This window comes from Astatotilapia calliptera, chromosome 6 (genome assembly GCF_964374335.1).
Source record: "Astatotilapia calliptera chromosome 6, fAstCal68.1, whole genome shotgun sequence".
Lineage (NCBI taxonomy): Eukaryota > Metazoa > Chordata > Actinopteri > Cichliformes > Cichlidae > Astatotilapia > Astatotilapia calliptera.
The window spans coordinates 28,425,509-28,451,163 of record NC_137427.1 but is presented as its reverse complement, the minus strand read 5'-3'; the positions used below and the strand labels follow the sequence as shown (position 1 = coordinate 28,451,163).

Genomic DNA, 25,655 nt, shown 5'->3' with positions numbered 1-25,655 from the left:
AACAAAACAAAAACGATTTTCAATTTTTTTGTAGTTTATTGCACTTTTTTGCAATTAATGTAGTTACTATGGACTTAATGCATACATATTATTAAAATATGGGCTATAACAGTTATTTAGCAACTTGAAATGCTCCCACAAATGGCACTACAACATGTAAAAAAATAATATAAGCTCTGGCGGACTTAGTTCTATGGTAGATCTTAAAGGGTTAAATAAATATCGTCAAATAATCGCGATCTCAATTTCAGTGAAAATAATCGTGATTATCATTTTTGCCATAATCGAGCAGCCCTAATGTAAAATATAAAAAGTACAATAGATAACATCATGTATATCTTTCAGTTGTTAGCAATGAGCTTCTAGCTTCAGAAGAAGAAAAGGGCTGGAACTGTTCAATACAATTTCAATAATGAGAATTCACCTGGGCGTATCGCTCTTCATTGGGGTTTAACAACTGGGATGAAGGGTAAAAACAGTCATGCATAGGTAGCCATATTATATTAGCTGTCAGTCAGCTGTTGCTTCCACCGTCTGGTGGCAAATTTTGTTAAGCCTCAATTCTACTTTCTGCATCCACGAGTCCACTCAGGTCCAAGTGATGTGAATTTCATCATCAGACGGTGAGTGCAGGGGTTCATGTGTACATCCATGTGCCTGCCTGTTTTTTGTGACTGTGCAGACTTGTCCATGGAGAATTTACATTACAATGCACCAACTATGCATGTGCCCCAGGCAGCAGACTTCAAGCGGACTTCAAAGAATTACAACAGGAATCGCTATTTGGCCAGCGGGTCTCCAGCTGTCCGTATCCGCAACGGAGTATAATCAAGGCATAAGATGCCATTATCATAGATTGAAGTTTAAGCGTGATGACCATAAATCTCATATATATTAATTTTTTGACTTCAAATGATTATGAAAACAAAATCATAAGGTTAAAACTTTTTCCCTTCATTTTCACTACAAAGCTCTCTGTTTTTCATGTGTCATAAATCTCGTTCATTTCTTTACACCAGTGTACTTTCTTTAAAGGTTTCAACTTGTTTAGTGCAGCTGATAACTCAAAGGCAGTCTTTGGTCAACAAGAGCAGTAAAACTCACAAAGCTTCTGTCGGTCACCCCGTGGAAGGATTTTTAAGGGCTGCCTGCAAGCTGCCTTTTTCTCCAGCGCACTCTTTCATGCGGTCAGCTTTTTGCAGCGCGTGATCTCTGGCTGCTGGCTTCAGCTCTCTGTCACACTCCCTGTGCCTACCAAGCAGGCCTCCCAAAGGCATGTGAGAGTCCTGCTCCCCGGGACTCTCTTCTCACCCGTCTGCACTCACACACTTAGTTTGAGGCTAAAACTCCTATGTCCCACACACCCCTCACCTCTTAATCGCATTTATTTTTCGGCTCCCAGTCAGAAAATCTTTGTGTTAACTAATCGAAATTACAACATTAACCAGAAATATCAAGATAGCAGCCTTGCTATCTGTTAGCACACACCGATAATAATCTACTCTAAAATGTCGATGACAACACTAGGGCAATTAAGGACGTGTTAGAAAGTACCAAGGCTACACAAAGAAAGGCTGCATGGGTACAACAGGAAGTGGAGTAATGAGCATTCAGCAAGATAAGATGGCTATCATAGCAATCTTTACTCCGGCACTCTTTCCTCTGCTTAGACATGTAAATCTTCCTGTGTGTGTGTTTATGAGCATGCAGTGTGTGTTCTGACTACAAGTTCTGCTTGGCTGCCCTTTTCTAACAAATGCATGTTCTGGCATAAGACCCTCGTTCAAAGTCCACTAAGTCAGAGCACAGCAGCAGCATTTCAGAGAAGAGAGAGAGTGATTCACCAGGTAATGAACGCTGCTTACTCTCCCACAGAATAGGTGGGCAACTCGTGTCAACAACCTCTGATGAACTAGCTCACAGTACTGACAAATCCTTTGAGCAGAGAAAATAAAAGTAGACAGCAAGTGGGCTGGCTGTCTCAAGTGCAGTATACGTAGACAAACTATCACGATGCTAGATGTACAACCACGTAATAAACAGCTTGACTGTGTAATACAACCAAGTGGAATTCTACACAAACAACATGTGTGCGCACACGTATGTGTCTCACGTTCTGCTGCGATCTGCGCACTCCAAGCCCACAGTCTTCATCCTGGAAATTCAATTCTTCTTAGCTGCCAAATAAAGCCTGGAGAGCCTGGAACAACTGTGGTCATGTCCGTGGGAGGGATGAGATCTGTGCCACCACACAACTGAGCGCTGGTTCGTCTTTTCAATATTTTAGACCCGCACAGCATTATTTAAATTCACTGATCTCATACTGATTTAGACATAGACAGAAGACATAATTCACAACCAGCTGACTGACACAATTTTCTCCCCATGCAGATCTGCCTCGTTTCTGCTTTCTCTCTTTTTCAATCCTTTCAAAAGTGAGCCTGTGTCAGGCGGTTAAGTTCTTAGCTTTCAGATGTTGGGACTGCAATACTGTCTGCTATAGAGAAGAGCTGGCCTTGCACTTTAATGACAAACTAAAGTCAGGGATTGTCCAAAACAGCAGGACTTGTTTACTTGGCAGAAATAAAGTAGACCTAAGCCTTTCATCCTGAGCTTTGCTGAGCCAGTGTGGGTCTGTGTGAAAAAAGGACAACCAACGCCATACAAGGCGTCAAGTGAGGCCATCATATTTGCTTGAATCCGACAGGGCTGCTTGGAAGCAGCGTAAGGCCTAGCCCATGATAGAAGGCTAGATAGTTAGCTTGGAACACATGCCTATGAAGTTTGGAAACCCACACAAAAAACACAGGCCTTAACGTCTTTTCCTTTCTCCCTCCCCTTTGTAGAGCTTTGTAGATGTGCCAAGACAGGGCCTATGCTTCCAATGCAAGTTTAGAACATGTAATTACAGAGACGTGCATGCATAAATTTAAACATTTTCAAAAACCTGTAATATGCGGTTAGAATGTCATACTGAGTTGATAATATAGAGCGATATCAGGCTATTTTGGATCTTTGTTTAATACCACAGGCATAAATAAATAAAACAGCTCCAGGTTTTCTACAAAGAATGCCCGGTTATTCTAGTCTTTCACTTAAAATTGCACTCTATATGAGTCAAGTCATTTTCACACATGCACTACAGCTCTGAGCTTTTCTGACATTACTTGGAGCAGTTGCAAGTGAGAATGCAAATGTCCAAATCAGTTAAACCGGACAAAGAAAGGACCTCACATCACAAGCTCCCTAGTGCAATGTCTGGATAATGTATAAATGTATAAATAGTGCAGGTAATTCTCGGGAGAATTCATGGCAACTGAGTGTGCATCACGTGTCCTGCCTCTTGCAGACTCTGACCGGGTGCCACCTCAGCCTAAACCACGGAGGATTTCTAGTAGCAAGAGCACGCCTGATGCAGACAGCCTCCTGTTTCTACATGTGAGAACAAGCAACTCTGAACAATGTCACAAAAATCCGATTCATGTGGGAAAACGGCTTTCCTCTCTAGTACTCAGCTATACTGGGCTCCCTGTTTTCTCATGTTCTCACTGCCCACCTACCGCGCCACTTCCACTGAGTGCTGCCATCTTCAAATACAGAGAGGACGAAGTAAATCAGAGACACAGAGCAGTGATTCAAGGTTTTCCGTGTCCAAACCACTCTGTGTTGAACCTGATGCACAGAGCTCTGGTGTCCCACTGATAAAAGTTTTAACATGCTTTGATATGCATGAACGGGTCTCATCCTTTTGCTTCAGTGTAACCATTTTTTTCTTCTTCAGGAGCTCTTCTGACAGTCACAAGAACGAACCACAAAATGATACTGCAAATTATACTGTAAAAAACGTTGTGTCCACAGTGGATTTGGCCATAAGCTTCATAAACACGCTGTAATCCTCGGAGCAGGAAATATTTAGTTCAGATATGTGGGCTAAGAAGACTTTTTTCAACTGCTAAATAAGTGATGCACTGCAAGTTTTACCATGAGCATTTATACAAATCCAGAAACCAAAATATATCGAAGCTTGAATCAAGAAAGGTCATCTTCAGTGAGGAAGAAATAAATAAATAAAACATGCTGCCTTGTTAAAATATATCAAAGGCATAACAGATTTTAAAAAAAAATCTACTATAAAAACAGTGTTAGACTTTGTTGCAAGATAAATATTCAGCCTCCCAGCACTTCTATTTCACCGTCCCAGACTTTTTATCAGCGGGTGTAAGCTGATTTCTGTCATGCATGCAGACAAAACACTGACCATATGTTCGTAAGTTATCCTTTTGTTGCATCATTTTTTTTTTCATTCTCTTCCTGTGCAGCGGGGAGTGCCCGGCATATTGCTGTGAGGCCTGTTTGGGAGGCACGCTACATGATGAATCCTTATTTGGTCAGAAAACTCACATTGCCACTTCCAACAAAAATACCTCCAGTTTGTTGATGTGGCTACCTTGGGAAACAAGACCACACACGTCAGTGAGGACAAACTGGAGCAACTGCTGCCCTATCCGTTCCTCTTTCAGTCTAATGATCATTAGCATGCAATGATCAATAGCACACTTGTGTGCAGACTAAGCAAGAAAGAAAAAGCATTTTCTCCAAGACATCCAGAAGTAACCATCCCATTACTAAAACTTTACACTGATGTCAGTTGATTAATTTGACATTTTTTAAAGGCAGCATCAACATATTAGCACAAACCTAGATCGCACTTTCTGAGTGTTTGAATTCAGAGTCTGATTAATATCAATAAAAATGCAGATTTAGAGAAGAGCCCTGTCTGTACATGAGCTTCACTTTGCACCTATTACAAGTATATTTTGTGCTATTCAACTAAACATAGCCTGCTCGGGCAACTTTAAAAGAGCCCAATGAAATATTAATCATCACACCATTTCCAGAGTGCCATATGAGTACACACTTTAGAGTGTTAGAGTGGAAAAACCCCAGTAGGCTCAACCCACTCCTGTTCTGGGTGAGTGTGTTCACACTGCTCTTCCTTTTCACAAGAAAGGAAACAGGACACCTCACAGAAGCTCGCCACCTTGTCGGCAGTACACCACAGTATGTCTCAAAATCAAAGGATAAGTTAATACTTTGTGTTTGCTACATTTATAGTTGGCCTTTAAAGCAGACGTGTTTAGATGAGGAAAATGCACGTGGCGTTTTAGGCTATTTCCTGTTCATCACTTATCATTCAGGGTCTCCACCGTTTACAGGAAAATCATCTCACTGTAATCCAGGTAAGACAGTGCTGCTGTCTATATTTTTTACCCTATGAGCTGATGCGCTTGTAGTAGTCTGCTAGCAGCTGTAATTCAGGGTTATAATTTGTTCTGAAACACAATATAAGCTCATGACTCAACAGCAGGGATCTCCTGCTCTAATAATGCAATCTGTAGTGGCTCGAATTTCTATCCCAGCAAAAGCAATCTTACCTGTCTTGGTGTTAATAGCAAAGAAACCCTGGGGATTCCCGCTGGTGATCTTGTAGGTGAGTTTATCGCTGGCTTTGGCGTCCGGATCGACTGCATTGATCTGGATGATTGACACATCTTTAGCGGAGTTCTCCATAACAGAGGGGTAGTAGACAGGCTCAGAGGTTTGAGGTGCGTTGTCGTTGACATCCTGCACCTCAATGTAGATCTCCACAAAAGCAGAGAGGGGCACCACACCGCGATCCATCGCGTAGACTGTTAACCAGTAGTGCGATGTTGTCTCACGATCCAGCAGTTCCTGCGTTCGGATAATACCTGCAAAAATAAAAAGACGGAAACTGGTAAGTCTTCATTATGTTGCAGAACATTTTTATATGCAACACATGACCCTGAATCTCACATTGCTGTCGGCGCTATCAGTGATCTCTGAAAGCGATTTGGGGTGATGAACAGAACAGGAGCGTAAACACCAGCTGCCCCTGAACAGCCAAATGTAAGGGCTGATTGAAAGGACTCTGCCTGACACATGTCAGGATGGCATATTTACAACAGTCAGCGCTCTCCTGTTTACATTTCATTGCCATGTGGAGGCTGTAACCTTCAGCTGAGCGAACACAAAAGAGCTTTGAGACATGTATGAGTTATACATGTTTACAACTGTTAATTGAAGAATGGCAGATCGACAGATTCTGCACTGTGAAAACGCTAACAGTGTATATGCTATGTAGCTAGTTTCGTGACACTGGTTTCATAAACAGTGCATCTCTTATGTTTTGAACAATGAACTGCTTGACTCAATAAATCCTCATGTGTTTTAATATGTTAACATGCCTGAAACAGAGTGGCAGTGTGAAAGTTCTTGCTGAAAATGCTAGCAGCAACATTTAAATGAGTGAATATACTTCAGAGCTTTTCATCCCCATCTGACTTCACAAGTTCTCAGTATGTACCGTAACAAAGGATAAGTTATTGTGTGAGCCTTTCAGTATGGGCAGGTGTCTCAGTTTGGGGGAGAGGACATGTGCTTGTGACTAAGTGTTAGTTTACTGGTGAAAAGAAATACAGATTATGGACCCTGTTTCCACCTGGCATTAACATATGTCCTGGGTTATCTCAAGTAGTTAGCTGTAAATATGTCAACTCCTTGTGAGATCTGACTTCCTAGGATTATACGCAATTAAACACGTAGCCCACATTATTTCTGTTTGCCAGCCCCATATGCCAGAGGCCCACATAGCTGAGCAGGCTAACAGAACTGACCTGTTTTCCACAATAACCTCAAATTTAAATCTACACCGACTCAATCTGTTCATATAATTCTCACGACCTGAACAAAATAAAACACACAGGTAGTCTACAGTCATTTAAAAGTGCTTTAAAATGACTTGTGCAATTGATACAATGAATGGTATCCAACTTTTTTTTGCCAGCGGTGGGCACATCAGGGTAGCGAGGTGAGTAGGTGGTCCTAAGTGTGACCCAGGACACATAATGCCCCTGGAAGAATGCAGCCAAGCGTGGCCAATAGCACCTCCGAAAGTGGCCTCAGAGACTGGATCTAAATGCATCTTTGACAACACCTGCTTAATACACCAACATATGACCGGACTCTCGAGTGCAACATGACCGCATTTACAAATAACGATTGTGTAACTAATTTTTCCATTTTCTTACTGCTTTTGCTTTCAATTTATTTTCCATTAGTTTTCACCATTAGTTTTTTGTAATGCAGTTCTTTGTGAGCATAATGCATCTTTTTAGATTACTCGCTTATAATCAAACAAATCACTTTACTCCAAATATTGTGAATTCCATTTAATAGCAGACACTTTGGTTAGTCACACAATGTAAATGCATCCTGAGGCTACATTGTGATATTTTTTCACCTTTCTGTTCCTTCATCAACATCAAACATTCTTAAGAACCGTAAATCCAAAACAAAGAGCACAGGGAATGAATCACTGCCTGCCAATAATGTTGCAACAGGAAATTATCTGGATATCTTGCACATGTGAACTCCCATTATTATCAACAAGCACCATATTTGAAGGGCAAAAGAATACCAGAATGTTTTTCAAACAATGGAAACCTTTATACCAGCAGCTATTTAAGTCTCTGTATTATTTGCAATAACCTTGATAACGTCAATGAGGATTTATCGTTCTTCTCTGATTCAGTTATATGAAGCTAATAAAAGTGAATCATGGCTGTATCATTATCAGGTTGGTTACTCATTTTGGACTACACTTCCTGGTGGTCCCGATAAGAAGCCTCCATATAATCATAAATGCAAATTTCAAAGGTTCAAACGGTTTGGTCGTTGCCGGTCGCCCATCAAGATGTTGAGGCCAGAGCCTTGATCATTAATCCCCTCCCACATCTCACTAACACCACACTAATGTTGCTTTCTACTGAAAGCCTTCAATGTACACATTATAACTTAAAGTAAACATCACCCAGCGCTATGAAGTAGTTTAAATAGGCTCTCTCTGTGCTGCTGTTGCCTTTCTTCACACACAATGTGCTGGTGAAGTAAGTGTTACTGAGAGCAGACATATTTCTTACCTTGGGTAATATAAGATACCTCCAAATAGAGATAATACCCAAAATGACTTGTCACAAAAACTCTCAAATTTACCATGGGCGGGGAGTTTGGGGGTGTACAGCTAATTTATTCTCACGCCCCGCTTTACTTTAGCTTCCCTGCCTTTTCCTTCTGGGATCCTCTCTTGTCATTAGTCATCATTACAGCTCTCTCAGCTTAAGGCTTGTAATAAGAAGGGGTATTCAGGCAAGGGAAAATAGGTAGCTCCCAAAGCTGAGAATCCAGGCAAAGACAACTTTGGGCAGCAAATCTAGAATGCAAAGTAGATGAGCCCATTGTAGCATATATAATGACTTAAAGCTGACAACACAGAGGAGGGAAACTTTTTGAAAAATTAAACAATACCCTAAAAACAGATGTAAAATGATTATAATAAATTAGTACATAATTTATTAAAATACCATGAATGACTAATTTATAAGAGCACTAAAGCTCAGAAATGTCAATGCACCGCTACTTGAAGAAAACATGCAGGAAATTGCAAATGTTTGCCATAAATAAGAAATGCGAACACTTATGTGAGGCATCCTGAGCAGAAACGCCAAAGCATAGTGGGATGCATGCTTTAGACATCTGCTAAGGACAGTAATAGAAAGGAAAACATTACAAAGCAAATGTTAAAGAGTAAAATGAAAAAGAGGTTGGTGTGAGGAGAGGAGGTGTGGCAGAGGAAAGGTAGTCATGTTTGCACATGCACATGAACATCAAAAGACAAAGCAGCAGAGAAAAGAACAGACAATTGGGAAAGTATGAGCCATCTTTTGTACTTGAGCCAAAGAGATGCCCATGGGTGATTGCCTATCTATACAAGTGGCAGACAAAAAAGTAACAGAGCAATTCCACTTTCACCCGGGTCATACATTTTGCTCCCAGATCTTCACCTTGTAGTTACCAGCAAACACAATCTAACATCATATTTAGAAGATAAACAAACTTTAAAGAGGATCCTGCAAGGGTTAGAGGCCACACTTTTACAGTTACTGCAACAGTAAACAGTTTTTCTTCGTATTTATTTAAAAAGAAAACTGACTAGGCTTGACCTTTAATTTCTGAAACAGCAGATAAAGAACGTTCTCTGCTATGGCCTTGGGTGAAAAGCTTCAAACAAAGCACATGAAAAATGAATCTGAAGAATTTAGTCGCCACACCCATTCCATATACCTGACATACCCAGTAAGGCAGAAGTAAAACCTGCCCTTGGGCCACAAGAAAGAAAACAGACTGTGCAACAGCCTCTGCCAGATTTGCTTTCCGCTTTTTTTCCCCTTGCTCTTTTCTCTTCCCTCTGGCTTTGTTCTTCAAAGCTATCTGAGCACAGTGGCAGTGTGGTCGAGTGTTGAGACAGCCAAAAGACTTTCAGCTATCGAGACCAGCGGGTATTTTGTGTATCGAAATCACTGCTAAATCAACATCCTGTGCAGATACCCGATGAATCTATTCAATAAGAATTCTCTGAAAAGACAGAGTTAGCCACTGAATGAAGAGGGGAGTAATCTGCTTTGGAAAAGCTGTTGGAAACTGCTGATTTCTTCGCACATGTTTGACCTGACTCTTGTAGTTTGCATTTGACCATCAACGACCTGAAATGTTTGTTGTGAACAGCAAACAGGAACCACTTCCTCGTTTATTCTGCAGCTGAAAAGTCGGGGTTTGCTTTGAACTAGATACATTAATTTGTCTCACCTCTACCCCACATTCCTCAGCCTTCTCAGGCCTTGAGCTCCCAAGCTTACATAAACTTTCACAGTGCCCCCTACCCCCACCATCCCTTCTCTTTCCACAGTCCTGGCAAAATGCTTCAAATTCCACTACCTCCTTGTTGGGTCTAGAGTAATAAAAGAGTCCCAAACTAAGCTTTCTCTTGATATCAGATCATCCCAAAGTTCCCAGACATCTGTAGTCAAGATCTGTTTTAAGGATGCTAAGCCTTAATGCTAAAAATGCCTGAAATATGAAAAACGTCAAAGTTCTGTAAGTCAGAGTTTAGTTTGACTTATAGTTCATAGTTGTGGTTTACTAAAATTACCTATTCTATTATTACTGCATAGTAAGATGTAACCTATTACCTACTAAACTATTTTATCACAATTTTATCATGTATACTATAATAATACTAACTTTTCTTGCAGTTCATAGTTAAATTCAATAAGAAATAAGCGACTGTGGTTAAAACTTTGACATGCTAATCTTTCCAATAATTGCACACATAAAATACATTTACATAACATTGTTATAAGCAGACATGACTCACAAAGATTCTCAGTCATCATAATTGCGAAAGGTCTCACAGCTTATCAGGGTGTCACATCATCACATAAATAATATATGCTTTTTATCTCATTCAACATACCAGACAAACTAATACAACCTATTGAGGAACCGATTCATTTTACTTCATGCATCACTGAAGGTGCAATTACTTGTAGAACTCGAAAAATTCCTGCCCACAGCTGGCTTAAGGAGAAGTTTGTTAGACGGATATGGTTTTATATAGGAGACGGTATGACTTCAGAACTTCTTTAGACGTAAAAATAGAAAAAAAGAAAACATTGTCTAAAGAAAAATCATCAAGAAAACATGAAAATCATTCAGTTGTATGTTTAAGATGGGGAAAATCTTTTGATACTTTTGTTATATATCTGCAATATGTACCTGAATTGATTTTTCTCTTCCCATTTAAAAAAAATGTCTATTAATTCCAGCTGAGATAGCTTTTGGGATGTAGCAGATGATATAAAGCTTTCATTGTTAGTGGGAACATTGTTATTTCAAAGGCCTTTCAAAAAGACCTCAGAGCAATATTCCTTGATTCAATATCACAGTATTGTTTAGGATCAGCTACTATACCTACTAGCTATCTGCCTGTTCCTCTGATAACAATGACACCATCTCCATTCATTTCTATACATCACGAGGCTCTACATCTACATCTGTGGAGGTGTATTTATCTATTTCTACCCAGATTATCATTGTATATGCTATCACAGCAACTAGTTTCCCATATTTTCATTTTACATAACCTAACCTAAAAAGAAAAATCAGTGCCTTCTTATGGTTTTAACAACAACAAAGTTATGCCACTGTCTCCTTGCATTTCCTTCTAAATGTCTGGATCTTTAGCTTGGAACAACTCTGCAGTGATAATGGGAAATCTGAGAGAGACAATGTACTAATACTGCATGAACCAAGCCTTTATTTCCTTTCCTACAAGGCTCCCTGCCCTATTTGGATAGCTGTTAGAGTGAAACATGAGCACATCCTCCTATCCATATACCTTTTAACAGCCGCCCTTCACAAGGCTGCATCTGTGTGTTGGTAACTACACCTCAAAGAATGACTGATGATTCACGCCTGCAGCTCCTACAGTTATATATTTCTTCTCATTTCTGTGCTGGCAATCAATACAAAAATGATAGTCAGCACTATAATTATATGTAATAGTCAAATAAATTGTCAGACCAAAAAATGACCTTACAAACTTTATTGAGAATGTTAAAGTCCTGTTGTAAGCCCCAATTCCCTAAACTCAAGTATATCAATGGTCGGTAGGGCTGCACGATTTTGCATAAAATGAGAATCACGATTTTCTTGCTTAGAATTGAGATCACGATTCTCTCACGATTTTCTTTTCCAGTATAAATATTTATTGCACTTATTAACTGCACATCAACTTCGTAAGAGTTGAGACTGAACATAAAAACAATAAATAAACATAAAAACAACAAATGTCTCACGTTTTGTTGTTGCCGCAAAATGTTGTACTGCTTGAAATTCCGTCTCCACCGTTGCTTGACACTGCGTGTATAGAGCAGGTAGTGCAACAATAGAAAAATAGTTGCGGGACGGCACTGTGTAGCGTTTGTCTAGGGTGTTGATCATTTTCCTAAATCCCTCGTTTTGCTCAGTGTTGATGGGAGCCATATCTTTGGTCAGGTGATAAGTGATAGCCTCCGTAATTTCTTTGTGCCTGCGGGAGTTCGACGTGTATAGGGAAGCGCTGTATAAGGTTCCCGTTATTGATGTTTGGGTGGTTGACCGGGACGGATTTTCTCCTGTCACTTTCTCGTCATCCCTGACGTGCTCTCCGTTGTTTTTTCCCTGCTAATTTTAGCATCACACGGCACAGCTTCTGTATCACGTGGTATAAGGCTCCGCCCTTGTCATTTGTTGAGCAGGAAGAGTGAGCGCTTGTTTTCATGCAGATCACGTCCCGGATCAAAATGCGGTACAATCGTCATCTTTTTTTTCCTTTTTTTAAAAATCGTTGTCATTTGGAAATGAGATCGCACATAAGTATGAATCGAGATCGCAATTTTCTAACGATTAATCGTGCAGCCCTAATGGTCGGTCTTGTCAGGTAGAATCAAATTGGCTATAAAGGCCTAAAACAGATACTAAAACTAGATCTTTGGAACAGTGGTTGTGTTCAGCATCTGTGACTTTAAAGTAGCTATACCCATACAAGGAAATCCATTACTTTTTATTAAATTGAACAAATGCAATACTGGTGTTGTGCTGGACTTCAAAGTATACCATGGGGGCCACTATTTAAAGACAAAGCCTCAAAATGTGAAAACTAAAATACATCAAAAGGTCTAAAGTAAAGATCTAATTCACGAGTCTTAGCGTGACATGAATAAACACACAATGAAGCATGTCCTGTGCGCAAGGCAGCTCAAGGTTTCTTTAAAAAGATTTAATGGACTGAGAGAACAACATACTTTTAACGAGGGAAAGTGTGTTTTTCATTTAGTAACCTACAATCAACTTTGTCCCGCTGCACATTCTTGGTCCCATCTCCAGAGTAACAGCACTCAAGCAAAGACTATTTGGGATCATGTGCCACTTAGCAGTCTAACTTTTATCTCAAACATATAGGCTTTAAAAAGTTTTTTTTTTTAAAGGTGTGAGAGGGTAACAGTTTGCACTTTTAAAACTAAACTAGAAGCCAAAATCCAGAGCATAAACACGTACAAGAGTAGATCTTTTTATTCTGGTTAAGGACCTGTTTATTTTATCATGATGGAAAAAGAAGTGAAGCGCTGGCAACTTTTTGTGCTAATGGAACAGGACTTTGTCATTATGCATCAAACTGTTTCATTTGCCTTCACAAAGAACCCTTTCACAGTACAGGCTGCAAACAGCTTCAAGTGAAAGGGCAATGCATATTTTATCCAACAAGAAAGGGCAATGCATACATTATACAATCAGCATCTGCGCCTCATGTAGACTCAACACACTGCTTCGGTTAACTTGTACATTGCACAATTTAACTTCAAGCAGAGACACATCTTCCTTGGAGTAGATTTTCAAGGTAAGGCCTGTCTAGAGCTTCATCAAAGCCACCAAAGACACACTCTTCAATCACAGTTCCTTTTGGGTTATGGTTTGGTTTACTAACACATTGACAATGCACAAAAAAAGGCGTTATGTTTAAAGAAAGTTTAACTCTTACATGCCTGCATACAGTGACAGAGTCCACTTTAAATGAAAGGAGTAAAATATTTAAATTTTTGTTATTATTAACTATATTACCCTATCAAAATGTTCACTTCCATCTTCCATCTATATTCCCAAAATACATGGCCCAAAATACATACTACCACTAAAGACACTGGCTATCTACAGGAGATAAATAGTGATTATTATATAGGGTTCTTAGTATAGCTTTAACTATAGCCGTCTTAGCCTGTTGCAAGCATGTTCCTTTTCAATTATTTAGACTTGACCTGGTACATAATCCCTCCCTGCTGCATAAGCTATTAAAAAACAGAAAACTTTGCTGAACTAAAGTCATTGCCTCCGTTTTAACAAAAAGCAGGCACAAGAACAACTTCTTCAGCATACTGTCAATCAGTCTGGAGCCGGCTCTGAGTAAGAGTTCAGTAAATGTAAACATTAATTAAGCTAGCAGTCATCATTAAGCCGGGCAATGCCAAAGTTATGAAAATGCAGGGGTGTTTTTAAAACCCCCTGTTTTCCACAGGTAGCCTGTCGCTCCCAATGCCAGAATCAGTAGATCTATTCTGAAAGGTTACAATTTTCTCCGTATTAGACTAACTCAATTCAATTGTCTCAGGCTACTTTATTCACCCTGTTTGGTAACCTTTACCCTCCAGGGCCTAAGTTATCAGAAGTCAAAACGCCTACCATAACCCTGAGTTTTCAAAATAGCACAAATGTCACAGATGTCGACTTAGCGCTCACAGAAGTGACTGCAGATTCCAAAGTTGTGCTAGTCACTTCTTCCAAACTCTTACATTCAAACCATCATAAAGACTTTCACCAATAAATACTGAATCCCACAGCATGAGACTCAGTTACACAGTGGTTCATTAAAGGTGCTGGAAAAGGACTCCTGTGAAGATTGCTCATTACTCATTTACCTCTGTCTTTTCTGAAACTGCCTTCTTCTTCGATTGTTGCAGACAGAGGAAAATTAAGACGATTACTCACTGGCAATAAAAAAAAACCCTTGCCTAGGTGTGTCAGGTTGAGTCAGGTGTGCTTGGAGGAGTGGAGACTTGCACAGGTTCATCAAGATAAGCATAGCTTTATTGCTAGTCTGTTTGAACTAGGACTGGAAGTTGACCTCATATGAATTTATATGTCTTTTCACCTCAACAGTATGTAACTGTTTCTACAGCTGCTTGTATGAAGATTATAATGATTGTTAGCCTTTCTTAAGGACAGAAGTGCCATCTAGGTTTGCTCTATAAAAGGCACAGGCTTATTTGGAAACTCATCAATTTGTGATGAGTGTGAAATTTGAAGAGGTATAATCCTAACAAATTCCTATGACACACACGCACTTCCCCAGTGGATTTCTCCACAGCCATATTATCAGCTGAGGAATTAAAGCTTAGGAGTGGCAGCCTCTCTTCAAATTGCTTTCAGTCTTTTTAGAGTACTAACTGCAAAGCCTTTTTAAAGACAAACCTGTAAAATACATAAAAAACTAAGTCACTGCATGAGCCATTTGCCACAAAATTGTAATACCAGCTGGCCTCTGGAGCCACAACATGTAAAACAGTAGCTAGCCACCTTTTTCAAGAAAACTCCAACAGCTGAAAACACTTCACGCAAGTCAAGCTGCCCGAGATTCACAGAATTTACAGAAAATGTAAAATTTTTGTGATACCGTTGTCAGGACGATAAATGTCTATATGTATATGAGATTTTGGTCATATCCCACAGCCCTAAAGCTGAGTTATTTTGCTCTTAGTCCTTTCTAGTTAAAAGTCACGTCACTATCAGCAAAGTTTCCAGTTAAACTGATGAGCAATGGATTTGTTGTGCAGAATGGGAAAAGACCCAGGAATGAGCCTTCATGAGGGTATGTTTAAATTAAGATGGCACTCATCCAGTGACCACAGAGCTTTTAATAACACAGAGAATGTCTGGACAAACAGTTGCCATGGACTCCCTCAGTCCAACGGAAAGCAACCATAATAGAAGAAGACGACGTGGCTTGCATGGGAGGTTTCCTCCTACTTTGAGTTGATGTAAATGAGGACAAGATGGTGTTCAATAAACAGCAACAATGGACAGCTTTTTTTTTTTTTACTTTATCTGTGCCTGAAACAAATAATTTGTTTGTTCCTTGGATGGTTTATGAATGTCACTCTCAAAGTCTCAATACATCCTTTGTTTGGATTTGTTAGATACTCCTACTCTTCAAGAGTCACTCACTGTCGACTAGCTCAACCACTACAGAGTGCTATGCTTTACACAGCAACACTATGTGACCCACATAACAGTCTTCCTGTGGATGTTACTATAAGAAAAAATCATTGGGTTTTACACATGTGGTGATGGAACGAGCAAAACAATGCAATGCAGATCAAGACTGTGATTGATGTACTCTTAACAAACACATGCCCAAGTTCAGCAACACAAGCATCAAGTAAAACGCAAAAACACTTCTGCCTTCACTACTTCCCACTGAGAAAAACAAATTTCAAAACTAGAGGTGTGCGGCTCCTGGCAGTTTTCCCCACACCACTTTTTCACTTGTTTTCTAATTTTAAACGATTTTAAAACAGCCTGGTTAAAATTCACAACATGCAGCTGCAGAAGAGTATATAGTGGGGACGCACCCGTGCTTATATTTTCCTTTTGGAGGCACAATATTTTAAACGCATATGGTAGCTTTAGCACACCACACCCTTCATCTAGTGAAATCATAGGAGCGGCATTACCACCTTGGCTCTATTTAGTTGTCTACTGACCTCAGATCTAATCCATAATAACAGGACCCAGCCCAGGACAATCCTATCATTGCACCTCCTGATAATCACTTAATATAGGCCTCAGGGATTAAGTAGAAGATCAAACCAGGCTCCCAGAATCTGTGCCCTACATGGGATTTTAAAGGCAGACGTAGACGCCAGTCACAGGTCTGCATGCGGCGCCATCAACAGTAATATTAGTAGTATCACAGTACTAAGGTGTAGGGCCTTTTCGGTGGGATGGATGGAGGGATTTCTTTCAGATTTGGCACAAAAACTGCCTTGGACTCAGCAATGAACAGATTAGATGCCAGCAGTTAAAGGTCAAGGTCACTGTGATCTCTGAAGTTTCAGAACATGACTCAACTCATGGACGCACAGTTTTAGATTTAAATTCAATGTACTGAAATGATTAAAAGCTGGTGGTTAAAAGTTGATGTTACCTTAACTTCACAAAAACTTTTTTTGCTATATTCAGAAAATTCATACAATAAATGTGATGAAATTCAATGCATATGTCGAACTGAATAATGATAAAGTGATGACATTTTACACCTAAAAAAAGTTCAAATCATATAAACGATCCTGCAAAATTCCCACAAAACTGCCTTTATATGACCATTATTACAATAGGAGAGGAGTAATTTGGATGTACTAATGACTGATGGCCTGATCATTGTGCAATGTTTTTTCTTACAGCATGAAATCACTAAACAAATGTCCAAGTAATTGGTATTAGAGAATGTATGCATGCTCATGAATGACTTTTCTTGCTATATTTGTTAAATATTCTCACAGACCGTACACTCTGGTGAAAAGCTGGTAAGGCATTAACCCATTTAAAATCCATGATATGCATCCAAATTCATTTAATATAGAAGTACCAAAACAGGAAGTAACTCAATGAAAACTCCTTCATGCATCCATGAAAGTGCACAGTCACTAGTTCAAGCTTTAAATATCCCAGCATCTGTCTTCATAAAGCAAAAATCTTATTAAAATGAGACATCCAACCACTACCTCAGAAACAATCGCAAACACAGCAACTGACAAACTGCCCTGAAGGTTGCATCCTTCATAACGGCTCATCTTCTCATGCTAAATTTACGAGGCAGACGAAGGTATTTCCCAACAGGTTCACTGTGGAGACTTCCTGTCAGCTCACTGAATACTTCACATATATCTAATTCTTACTAAACATTAACCTAAAGATATAAACCTCTTTCTCAACAGTAAAAGTCAGCAGCAGACTGATAGATCACGTTTCCAGCTTTCTTAAGAAACCTATAAACTTTTGAGGTTACATGTGCCAAGGAAAATCGCTGCATTATGCATTACGTTTCACTGCCTCATTTAGTCATTAAATATGTAAAGTGCAGAGAGAAATGTAATTTCAAATGGGGATTTAAGTCACATTAAGCAAGTCAAAAATGTTGTTACTAACTTTTAAAAGGAATGCAGAGAAGCCAGGCACAAACATCCAACCCAGGTGATTGCTGTGTTTGGGGTAGGAACTCCAAGAATCCCAGACTGCTTATTTTGTGCTAATTTGAGTCAGCTGTTGGACTCATTCTGGGCAGCTGAGAGTGTATTAACATATTTTCTGCAGCATGATAGGAAATCCACAAGCAAATCCGTGCCATTGGTACTATACTGAAAATATATATGCTTAACATTTTAGATTTGGGTCAAACAGATTTGACCGTTTTCCAAATGCAACCCATTTTATTATGAATCCATGTGTGTTCCTTGTACACCAGCACCTACTTCTGAATGTCCACACAGGTCTAAGAGAGAGCTAGTCCATCTGTTCCTGCCATAAAATCTCCAAAAGAAGAAAAATGACTGAAAAAGGGAACTTCACCCGTCTCTTAGAAGACTCCCTTAGTTCATTATTCCACACAGTGGAACATGACTGAATAAACTGTAGCTGCATAATACTTTCCTTATGCAGGTCTTTCAACACAAGCTTCACATAGATCTAGCGAATAAAGAGACTCACCAGTTTCCTCATCAATGGAGAATACCCCCAGGCCAGACCCATCTCGGATGGAGTATTGAATCTCTCCATCTCGGCCTCTGTCTTCATCTTCAGCTGTTACACTCATCACTGAAGTCCCAATGACCGCATCCTCTTTTATAAATCCCTTTTCCACAAACGATCGGAACATAGGCCTGTAAAGATTCTCATTCACGTCCACCACGTCCACCTCGATAAAGCAGGTTGATGACAAAGATATGGGCTTCCCTTTGTCTTTAGCTTTTGCAGTAAGATTATACACCTGTTTTGTCTCATAATCTAGATTCTGAACAATTCGCAGCGCACCGCTGAGTTTGTCTACTTCGAAATTCCCGTCTCCATTATCAATAAGGCTGTATCGTACCTGACTGGAAGGCCCAATATCGGGGTCATGAGCCTCCAGCCACATGATTACTGTACCGATTGGAAGGTCCTCCCTCACTTTTACACGGTAATTAGGAGGGAAGAATTTGGGTGGATTATCATTCACATCTTCCAAGGTGATTTTGAGGGGAACTGTGGACACCAGCTGAGGCTCATTTCCTGCCTGGTCACGTGCCGCAATCTTCAAGACATAAAATGGATGGAGCTCGCGATCCAGTGGCTTTGTCACTGTCACCACACCGGTATTTTCATTGATTGCAAAATGATCTGTGCCTCCCAAAATTGAGTACTTGACGATTCCATTGTCACCTCGATCCTTATCTGTTGAATCCACCTGGATGATTTCAGTCCCAACAGGTGTACTCTCAGTTATTTCAACAGAATAAGATTCTTGCAAAAACTGGGGGCTATTGTCATTGGTGTCTAAGATTTTAACATCCAAGAGACGCGATGAGGATTTCTGTGGTATCCCGAGATCATAAACTGTAATGTTGAGGGTGTAGTGATCTGCTGTTTCCCGGTCAAGAGGAGAGTAAACCAAAAGCCAACCAGTTTCCATATCTACTATGAAGTGGCTTTCTGCATCTCCTCCTGAAATAACATACACTAGCTTCCCATTAAAGCCACTATCTGAGTCTGTGGCATTTAAATGGACAATCCGGGCCCCGACAGGGAGATCTTCTTTGACTTCAATAACACTTGGAAAAGACTCTGAGAACTGAGGAGTGTACCGGTTGACTGAGTGAAAGTCCATGAAGTTGTCATCCGGCTCATTCTGCGTGTGGATTTTGCTGCCCTGAAGCAGCTTTTCAGCCAGCATAGTAGCGACTCCGGTTTCCACGCACTTTAACTGGACGGGCTTGCGCGCCGTGATGACAGTTATGTTCATAATCATTGGCTGAGTCTCATGTTCGCCATCAGATGCAACGATTTGTAAACTATGAAACGAGACCTTAGCTGCCTCTCCCTCGCTCAGTGAGTGCTTCAGTGAAAGCATGCCAGAGTTTGGGTTCAGCTCAAACAGGTCAAGATCATTCCCAGCTTTAATATTGTACCGTACTAGCTGCAGTTCATCAGCATCAATGGCAGATGCTGTTGTTATCTGCTCTCCCACGCCGTGATCTCTCGGCACAGTCACTTCACAGTCCACATTTTCAAACAAAGGCTTATTGTCATTCAGGTTGTTTAACGTTATAATGACTGATGCTTCCACCTCTCTCCGGAATGGGGATCCCCAGTCTGATGCTCTGACTTTAAGATTGTAAATCCTGGGCATGAGCTCATAATCTAGGACCTCCGAGGTACTGATGACACCAGAGAAGTAGTCAATGACAAACGGCTGAGGATTCACATTGGTAATGCTGTAGGTCACATAGCCATTCTCCCCTTTGTCTAGATCAGTGGCTTTAACAGTCACCACACTAGTCCCTATGGGTACATTCTCATCAACACTGGCTTTGTAAGATGTCTGCTGGAATTCAGGTGCATTGTTATTTACATCAATCACATCAACAATCACTTTGGTTGTTGCTTTTTTGTCACTTGTAATCACATCCAACTGAAATTGTGAGGAAATATCAGCATTGATTGGCCCTGCGGTGCTGATTAAGCCAGTATCTGGATTGATGGTGAATCTGTTCTTGTCAGATTTGTGCCTAAAAGCATATTTTAGTTGTGGATACTTTGGCACAGCTGTTACCATAGTGACAGGTGTGTGAAGGGGGGCGAATTCACTCAGATTGACTCTGTAAACGGCCTTTTCAAATACAGCAGGGCCCACTTTGAACTGTGGAGAAGTGACATGTACCAATTTAGCTGATGAAAATTGAGGGGGGCTGCCTTTGTCCTTTGCCTGTAAAGTGAGGTTGTATCCAAAAGGTTGGCTATCCCAGTCGACATCTTTGACTGCTTTTATTTTATACTCCCTGCTCCCGGGGTTGGTTCTTACAGCCTTGAACTGTTGAAGAGGGTCACCAGCCACAATGCTCAGTGATGCTATTTCTCCATTTGGTCCTTGATCTTTGTCCTCCACTGTCACAATGGCATAAGTGGGGTCATGGTCTGCATCAGAGGGGGCCAAGGTTACTGCAGTAATTACAGGTGCGTGCTCATTGGCCTGCTCCACCCTGACTGTAAGTCTGGCCATGCTACTGAAACCACTGCTCCCGTACAGCTTCATCCCTCTGTCCACGGCAAGGATCTCCAACTCGTACAGCTTCGTCTCAGAGTAATCTAGTTTGCCCGTCAGTGTCACCACACCGCTGGTTGGATGTACTGCAAACATGTCTGTCCATTCCCGGAAACTATAGTAGTATTCTCCATTTGTACCGATGTCTGCATCAGTTGCCGTGACTTTGGCCACGCTTGTGCGGATTGCCGTGTTCTCTGGCAGAGCGATGCTATAGGACGTGGGTGAGAAGAGAGGCCTGAGGTCATTGGTGTCCAGTACCTGTACCTTCACTCGAGTGCGACACTCCAAATTGGTGTTTCTCTCAGAAGCTTTAATAGTCAGCACGTAGTGGTCTTTAACCTCCCGGTTCAGAATGGCAGTGCTGCCTCCTTTGGTCCTTATTCGCAAAAAACTGAAATCTCCCAGCAGATAGTCCTCTGCTTTGAATAGGTTCTCATTGTCTCCAGAGATGATTTTGTACCGTATGTCCCACTCTGGGTCTGTGATAAAGATTCCCATTTTGGTGTGACTTTCTAAGTAAGTCTTAGCAGCAGAGTTCTCATATATGGTGGCATTGTAAAGAGAATGTGTGAACTGCATGGAGGTGGCCCTCGCCATCCTTTGGTTCCCTGCACAGCCACAGAGGAGCTGCTGGAGCAGCACAAGCAGTGGAACCCAGTGCTTCCCCATTATCGTACCGTGATCTTCACCGAACCACCTGAGAGGGAGAGAAAAAAAGGATTTTAGACCGATAATCCTGCAGAAACATTTCATTGGGATCCTACAATAACATTTAAGGGGAAATTTTTATTTTCAACCATCAGTCTTCATCTAAGTAGGCTGGAAAACCGCTATAATGCTGAAAACAACATTATTTGTGGCACAATTTTTTTTCCCAGACTCCTTTAAATATCATGACAAGTGATGATAAGTGTGACAAAGACTAAACAGGTTTCATGTGGAAATAAGATGAAGCAGATCAGTCAGTCAGGTGACAATGCCAGATGCCTTCCATGGGTGCCCTTCTGAACACGCAAATGTCACAAAACCTCCTCATAATGAGCTAAAGAAAAAAGAAAAAAGCTCGGGCTTCTTTGAAAACTGCAGTGCTATAATTTACATTTTTGGGTTGCACATTAGACATATAGAAATCTGATTATACTCATTAACATATTGCTACACGAGCACTACGAACAATCTCGTAACTACAAAATGATGCTGGACTTTCACTCGTGCAGAAATGCAGCAAAAAAAGATGATGATGGCAAAGGTGTGTGGTAAATAAAATAATCTCTGTATAATCTCGTCGAAGTACAATCAGAATTAAACTCGAAGGCCAGATGACTGAGAAAGTGCTTTCAAATTGCGCATTCATTCGTTTACAACTGCTTTACAACGTCGCCGGCTCCGTGTGGGAGTCCACAAAGACAAATAAAAAGCAAGACGCTGCTATGTGTGCGCACGTTGTAAAAAAACAAATATATATATATATATATATATTTACTTTTGGCGTGACAAAACAGCCCCACTAGTTTAATTATTAATGTTTTATGCGGGGTTAATAAATGACAGGGTTTGAGCCCCAATCACCTTTAATCTAAAACTATAACCCGCAGGTACAAAAGAACCATCTGCTTGCAGACAACTGCTGCAAAAAAAAAAGAAACTGTAACTAAAACTTAAAATTCTGGCTCTTTTTCCCCCTTTTTCTTTACGATACAGAAGAGTATCCATTTGTTTAAATTCCGTTTCTCTGAATGCTCTCGGCAGCGAGCCGTTTTTCATTTTGAAAAAAAAAAAAGTTCAAATGTTTCAAAAAAAATGAGTTAGGTGCCTCGAGACTATTTCACGTCTAACCCCATCCCCCAACTACAGCCATTCACTTCGAAACGATGGCAGACGTGCACTTAGCAGAGATTTGCTGGGGGGTTAGTAGGAAAAAAGATACGTATTCCCAACACAAAACAGCACAAAGTGTGTGCGTACGTCATCAAAAACGACGTTCGACATTCACTTTGTATCGAAAAGTTCTCCAAAGAATCACCCAAAGTAGCCAGCGGTTGCTTTTCTTTCGCACCTCACAATAGCAGACCTAACTTTTTTTTTCCACGTTACAGAGATGCAGACGCTTAAACATCGCTGACCATCAAAAAAAGCCCACTGAGTAAAAACACAACAACTTACGTACCTCTTTTAATATTAAATTCGGAGATTTGGGGGTTTTGCATGTAGTTTATGTAGTCCAAATCTCGGCATGGTATTACGTGGACTTTTCTCCTCTCCGTTACCCCATCTGCCACCAGCAGGCAAGCTCTCTCTTTTCCCTCACTGCTTTCCTTTCCTTTCTCTCCCACACTCCACTTGCCTGGTATCTCTCCGCGCTGCGCACGTCCGGATCTACTTACCGGGCTGGCAGCAGGATAGGACCTTTTCCGCTCTGAACCCGCGACCCTTTTGATTTGATTTGATTTAATGCGGTTCGCCTTGTATTCTCATATGAAATATTTCCAGAAAGGCTGAACCCTGGTCCTTTCCGCGGAATCGCTTTAATTTTCATTCAGCAGCTACCACTTCAGCCCCAAGGTAACCTGCCCCCCCTTTTTTGTAGTATTCTTATTCCTTTCAGCTAAAATTATTCAAAACTTTCCAACCCCCAAACGTTCACTTTCCACGGTGTTCTGATTGTGGCTACACGAGTAGAAAATCAAATCCCAGTATAATTATATAATTTATCCCAAATTGCTGTTTGGAAGCATTAAGGCTACTGGGCTCATGAGGTGTGAGTCCTAATGGATCCCACCCCCTCGTTTCTGTATTCTCCTTTTATTTACAGCAAGACAAATTAATGCCCCCCACCCCCTTTTTTTTCCTTTTTTTTTTTTTTTTTGAGGTGGGAGACATCCTTATAAAGGACCAAGCCTTATTAGGTTACAGGTTATTTTGTGCATGGCCTTCTGGCTAATGATTAACAAACAAATGTTTCATATTGACTTTCTGCTGTAGAATCTGACTTAGCCTTTATATCATAATCCAGCTGTCAGCGTAAGAATGTGGACAAACCTTATTTTGGTAATGAAATCTCAGTTCAGATATTCCCAGATGATGACAAATGAGCTAATAAAACGTGCAAATGCAAAAAATCGAAATAAATAAATAATAATAATAATCCTCGCGTGTGTTATTGCATTTTAAACATCAGTTCTTGAGATGATCTTCTCATTACTCTCACTAGTGTTATTGTTTTTTTTAATATCCCGGGTACGGCTGGAAATAAAGTGGCCAGCAGTGCGTCCCGGGGTCTGTGTTTGGGCATTAGAGCAGGGTGACTGATAGTGTTGGTACACTGGCTACGAAGGCGCTGATCCTATCACCCCCACCCCCGCCACCACCACCCCTCTCATCATCACACACGTTGCTCCTCTCAGACCAAAGCTGCACTTTACGCACAGAGGAGTGTGGCTGCCATGCGATTGATGGCGCTGTCTCACTGCTCTTGCCCGGACTGCAGAGCTCCAGCTGGTGCGCCTGCAGGAAAAAAAAGCCTGTGCTGCATGGAGCTTGACAACTTGTCAACATGCAACCTACTTACTACTACTACCCAATGCGCGCGATTGTGAGCGTGCGTAATTGCGCGTTTGGTTCTTTTTTTGGCACAAGTCAGACAAAATACTCACTTTTTTAGCGCTTACTAAAAGAAAAGTGCTTTGAGTTCAGTCCAAAGTTTCAAGAGTCGCTTGAAAGAAAAAAAAATCAAATCAAACCATGTGCCATGCTCTTGAAATACGATTCGAGACTACTCACCAGACCAGCTTAACCAGCGCTGGTTGTCGTTCCCAAACTTCCCTTCACATAAATCTGTTCGTTTTTTTTCCTTTTTTTCTTTCTAAATCTCGTTTGCGAGGATCTCTCAGATGAGGCGGGAGGGAGCTTCTGCTGATGGCAATCCGCTACTTTTCTCCTCTTCAGCTTATTCTCACAGTTTTATTGCCTTCAGCTCCGATATGCTCGGAGGCATCACACATGGTGGCTTATTGCAGGAGAAAAGAAAAGAAAAAAGCTATGGGCTATGGTTTGCCTCGCTGCTCCACTCCACAACGGTTCAGGTGCCGGCATGCTGCTGATGCCTTCAGGTGATATCGGGAAAAATCGCAATCTTATAGAAGAGCGCACGAGAAGAGAAATGACTGGCGATTTTCTTGCCTGCTGCTCTCCCCTTCGGAAAAGTAGCGGTACGAGCTAGACGAGAGTGGGGTGGGGGGATCACACACCAACAACAGCTGACGGTGAAAGTGATGTCTGTGTGATTCTCAGTTTGTTTGTTTTGGGCTCTGTGCTTATCTAGTTATTTGTTACGCACATAAATCCAACTTAGCGTAATGATTTAATTCAAATTGTCTGTTGCAGATTTCCTGATCGAGCACAGTTCCTTACAATAAAAAACAAACAAACATAGCATTTGAAGCATTTCCTCTGCGACAAATGCACTCTGAATTTGTTGGAGAGTTTTTCCAGTAAGGACATCAGCTCTCCGCGAGGGCACCCAGGACCTGACCTTGCCACCTTCAGCTCTGACGTCATGGACTCCTCTCCTATTCAGTGCATGCACAGCGGAGCGTTGCGGTGTTTATTCTGTCCACAGTGTGAGCGTCCACCTCCTCAGCTCGTCCTGTTTATTAATTGTGTTCTCGTGACCTTCGCGAACACGCGTTTAAAACGAGGCAAATGTCTCTGAACATGTGGTTAACAACTGAACTCGACACCATGCTGTGAAGTGGCTGCCAAAAAAAAAAATGCCCGAGCAGAGAGCGGT

The 25,655-nt window shown here is 41.0% G+C and overlaps 1 protein-coding gene across 12 annotated transcripts in view; it reads right to left on the bottom strand.

Moving 5' to 3' along the window:
• fat1a (FAT atypical cadherin 1a) overlaps positions 1-25,078 on the bottom strand; it is a 95,832-nt gene extending 70,754 nt beyond the window's left edge. For 11 of the 12 annotated variants that reach the window (XR_013909723.1, XR_013909721.1, XR_013909722.1 and 8 more), the window contains exons 1-3: positions 24,647-25,078; positions 18,274-21,563; positions 5,436-5,750 (exon numbers count right to left, since the gene is read on the bottom strand). Coding sequence is in view for 7 of the 12 variants with exons in the window: in XM_026171459.2 (XP_026027244.2) it covers positions 5,436-5,750; positions 18,274-21,535 (3,577 nt within the window). In the remaining 5 variants the exon portion in view is untranslated. Of the gene's footprint in view, positions 1-5,435; positions 5,751-18,273; positions 21,564-23,033; positions 23,189-24,646 lie in introns of those variants that run through there. The other variant, XM_026171458.2, reaches the window with a different exon arrangement.
• Positions 25,079-25,655: the final 577 nt, after the last annotated feature.